A 4,691-nucleotide genomic window follows, 5' to 3' on the forward strand; every position below is an offset into this window, starting at 1 on the left:
AGAATGAGAGAGAGAGAGAGAGAGAGAGAGAGAGAGAGCATGAGTGGGGGAGGGGCAGAGGGAGAGGGAGAGAATCTCAAGCAGCCCCGATGAGCATGGAGGCCAACACAGGGCTCGATCTACAACCCTGAGATCATGACCTGAGCAGAAATCAAGAGTCCAACACTTAACCAACTGAGCCACCCAGGCACCCCAATACTACTCTCTATTAGTAGAAGTAACAGAAGTTGATTCTTACTGGATATGTAGAACTTGTCAAGGAGTCTTGTTGTTTCCTGTTCCTGGCTATTGTGAGTAAAGCTGCTACAAACATTCTTATACAAGTCTTTGTGTTGACATGAGCTTTAATTTCTCTAAACAATGTCTTCATAATTTTGCAATATATTGCTTTTTCTGGTGCTATTTTTACACAAATATAATTTAATAATAAAAAGCAATTTTATAATAAAAATAAATCCCTGACTTTAATTTGAAATAAAATTAATTTGGGGGTGGAGAAACGTATTTTCATCATCTCTGTACTTTTATTATATAAGTTATAACAGGGCAGGGGTGTCAGGGTGGCTCAGTCAGTTAAGTGTCCTACTCTTGACTTCTGCTCAGGTCCTGATCCTCAGGGTTCTGAGATCGAGCCCTGTGTTGGGCTCTGCACTCAGTGGGGAATCTGCTTGTGATTCTCTGTCTCCCTCTCCCTCTGCCCCCCTCCAGCCCCCGCTCATGTTCTCTCTCTCTCCCTCTCTCTAAAAGAAATAATTTTTTTTTTTTTTAAGTTATAACAGGGCCATCACACTGGCAGGAAGCCTCATGGTCAAGAAGACACTAGGAGTTAGTGGATACTGTGACAAACTGAAAAGTGCACACATACCTTGTTTTAAATGTGCAGCCACTATTCCACTTCAACTAATTCACCATGCAGCCCCAAAATTGCCCAATCTTCTAATTTTTCAAGGGCAGATTTTTTTTGTGCATACACACAATCTCCTAAATTTAAATGTTGACCAATAAGAAGTATTAAGCACTGGTGGGCTAATGTTATCCAGGATTAGGCTGTACAAGATAAAACACAACACAAGCCAGATTTGGCCCAAGACTCATTAGTCTCTAGCTAAGATTTTGGTTCTCAATCTGGCTATGAGCAATGAACTTTTAGCTTTTTAAAAATACAATTTGCCTGGGCCCTATCTCAGATTCTGCCTTACTAGATCTGGAATGAGTCCCGGGCATCTGCATATTGTTTGAAATGCTAGAGTTCATTGTGTTTCACAGTCAGTGTGAAGAAGTAGGGAATTAAATTTCAAGTTAACAGTGTTTGGTCACATGTCCAACTTCAGCACTGTGTTTAGAACACCCTGTGGCTTTCCCAGGCTAATTCTACCTGTTTCAGAGTTCAAACACTGATGTGCATATCAGTAAATTATAATCATGAAACTGTCACAAGGCAGTTTTTCTCATCTCTAATTAACCCAAATGGCATCAAGTTTTGGCTCTTCTGTGTTTGGGGACAGTAGCTGACCTTTGTGGAGGAAACTTGATTCTAAGTAAAAATGTTCATATACGAGTTGATAGGAATTTCTTATTCATAAACATGCTAACCATAGGATAAAAACATCTCCACAAATAAGGGAGAAAAGAAAAGAAGAAGGAGAAGGCAGATCAAAGGAGCTGTTGCATTTTTACAGACAATTTAGCAGGTAACAGGTCTTGTGAGATGAGTACAAAGTCATGGGGACAGTTAAGATTCCTAACCTGGGACTCTTGCGTGTCAGGTGAATATGGGCTTAAAGTAAATAAGGTAGAAAGATGCTGTGATAGGAACCGCTCTCAATTTTTTTCCAATGAGCTCCTGCAAGCCTGAGGCAAATGGGTCTTTAGGAAAAATGGAGACAGCCAATAATAAGATCCTTTCATCATTTGCATTTCAAGCCTCTGACTTTAGTCATGTGGCAAGCAAATGAAGAAAAATTGGAAATAACCATTAACTGAGGGAAAAATTATAGTAACATTGAGTGAGGGTCAGAAGGTTGCAGGGCAGGTACCAGTTCTTGGCGTGGAAACCTGAAAGTCAGGGCCAAAGAGAATGGCCACGGTGAGCACAGATGCCACGGACAGAGACACATGCAGGTTTAAAATCGTCCTCACCTTGGTGGCCTCTGGAATAGAGTGCATCACTGGCATCGTTGGGAATGGCTTCATCATGGCCATCCATGGGGCCGAGCGGGCCAGAGGCAAAAGACTCCCTGTCAGTGACTGCATTCTGCTGATGCTCAGCCTTTCCAGGCTCTTGCTGCAGATCTGGATGATGCTGGAGAATACTTACAGTCTACTGTTCCGGGTCACTTATAACCAAAACACAGTGTTTATACTCTTCAAAGTCGTCATCATGTTTCTGAACTATTTCAACCTCTGGCTTGAGCTGCCTGGCTCAACATCTTCTATTGTCTTAGAATTGCAAACTTTGCTCACCCTTTGTTCTTCTTGATGAAGAGGAAAATCACAGCGCTGATGCCTTGGCTTCTGGGACTGTCACTGTTCATCTCCTTATGCTTCAGCTTTCCCTTCTCTACAGATATCTTCAATGTATATGTAAATAGTTCCATTCCCATCCCCTGCTCCAACACCCTGGAGAAGTACTTCTCTGAGACCAATGTGGTCAACCTGGTTCTTCTCTATAACCTGGGGATCTTCATTCCTCTGCTCATGTTCATCCTTTCAGCCACCCTGCTGATCATCTCTCTCAAGAGACACACCCTCCACATGGAGAGCAATGCCACTGGTTCCAGGGACCCCAGCATGGAGGCTCACATGGGGGCCATCAAAGCTACCAGCTGCTTTCTCATTCTCTACATTTTCAATGCAGTTGCTCTATTTATTTCCATGTCCAACATCTTCGACATCAACAGTTCCTGGAATATTGTGTGCAAAATCGTCATGGCCGCTTACCCGGCTGGCCACTCAGCGCTACTGATCTTGGGGAACCCTGGGCTGAGAAGAGCATGGAAGAGGTTTCAGCACCATGTTCATCTTCACCTGTAAGAGCAGACTCCATGACTGGAATCCAGAGAACCACCGGACCTGGTTCAACCAGTTCTGCCTTTCCCCATCTAGACCTTTCTCCTCACCCATCTTTTCTGCCCTAATCTTGCTCTGATACTTCTCCTCAGGTAACTGGGCCCTTTCATGAATGGGATGTTGAATTTTTAACGTGAGATTCTAAGCAAAAGTAGCTAAGCAACTCTAAGATGGATCTGTGAAAGTTTCTCGATCTATGCTCATTCATCTACTGCCCTGAGCCCTCCCTACGTCCTCCTCCCCTGAACCTGAAGGAGAGGATGGCCAGACATCTCTGTTTGCCTGGGATGGTCTCAGTTTGTGCCTGTTGTCACTGAGCACCCTTTAATTCTCAAGGATATCTTGGTCTGGATGAAAAATTACATGGTCACCCTACTTAAGACACCCTCCTACCCACAGGAGGGCTAGTGATGAGCATAGAGGGCAGTCCAAGAGGTAGAAGGGAAACTGGAATACCCACAGGGAAACAGGGATTCTGGAAAGAAAGGCTGGCCAGAAGTACCAAGTGCCACAGAGGTTTCAAGGAGAATGGAGGCCGCATACACTCTTAGTGGCATGACAGGTGGCATTCAGAATGCAGAAGTTTCCAGAGAAGGTGAGGAAAACAGGAGTTCATAAAGACCAATAATTTCAGGATGTTGTCTGAAAAGAAACATGAAATACAGGGTGGCAGGTGGGATGAGTGGATGGTCAACTGAATGCTTCATTTTTCCAAATGGTGGGGGGATGAAGGGAAAAGAGAAGAGCACTGAGGGCAAGAGTGGTGTGTGCAGCCACAGAGAGAAAACAGGAGGAGTCCAGAGTAGAGGGACGTCTATTTTGCTGTGCTCCTGGGTCTGTGGCAATGCACGTGTGTCTGCCTCTGGCGTTGTGATTTCTAGGTCTCCTTGAAGCGATGGGAGCTGCATGGGCAGGTGACCGGGGAGGGGCTGTTTGAGAAGAAGGAAAACGTCACACTCTACTGTCACTCTTCAGAATGACAGCATCCGTGCTGCCTCAAAGGGCTGTGCACAAAATAAGACACCCCACTCCTAGATATCTTGGAACCAGAAAGTTAGGAATTTGGGATCTTCTTGTATTTGGTGTTTTTAAAATCAGAATTACTGAGGAAAATATGAAAAGAAGGCTCCTGATCATACCAAGGCTCCCAAATGAAAATGTAAGATCAGTAGCAAAGACTAAATGCTGAGCGTCTGGGCTCTCAAGCACATTTTTCCGAGAAAGTCCCTTATTTCTGTGAACAATAAAAAATCACACACACACACACACACACACGCACACACTCACGTACATCTCTTTAAAATTCCAACAGCATGGGATTTATTCAACTAGAAGGGAAAAGATTCATGAAAATACACATTTTTCATATTTTCCTGACATTTATTTCTATAACTATTTAAGGCTGGTTTGGTTGTTATGGTAAGACAAATCAGATTCTGAAGTGCCATTCCAGCTCCTAAAGAATAGAGAAATACACTTCTTTCTCAATAATACATGCATACCTATCCCTGAAAAACAGAGAAAAACAGAAAATTGATTTAGAGCCACCAGGTGATTAATATGAACAATGCCAAGATAACAAACTATATAATCCCTCCCCATGCTTATTAAGAAGAAATATC

The 4,691-nt window shown here is 43.3% G+C and overlaps 1 protein-coding gene across 1 annotated transcript; it reads left to right on the forward strand.

Annotated features, from left to right (window-relative positions):
* Nucleotides 1–2,077: 2,077 nt before the first annotated feature.
* TAS2R40 (taste 2 receptor member 40) lies at nucleotides 2,078–3,033 on the forward strand. The gene is given in 2 exon segments (XM_031020758.2): nucleotides 2,078–2,410; nucleotides 2,413–3,033. Coding segments are annotated over 2 exon segments (954 nt in total).
* The last annotated feature ends 1,658 nt before the right edge of the window (nucleotides 3,034–4,691 follow it).

This window comes from Leptonychotes weddellii, unplaced genomic scaffold (assembly GCF_054177405.1).
Source record: "Leptonychotes weddellii isolate Sample4059 unplaced genomic scaffold, ASM5417740v2 HiC_scaffold_5698, whole genome shotgun sequence".
Lineage (NCBI taxonomy): Eukaryota > Metazoa > Chordata > Mammalia > Carnivora > Phocidae > Leptonychotes > Leptonychotes weddellii.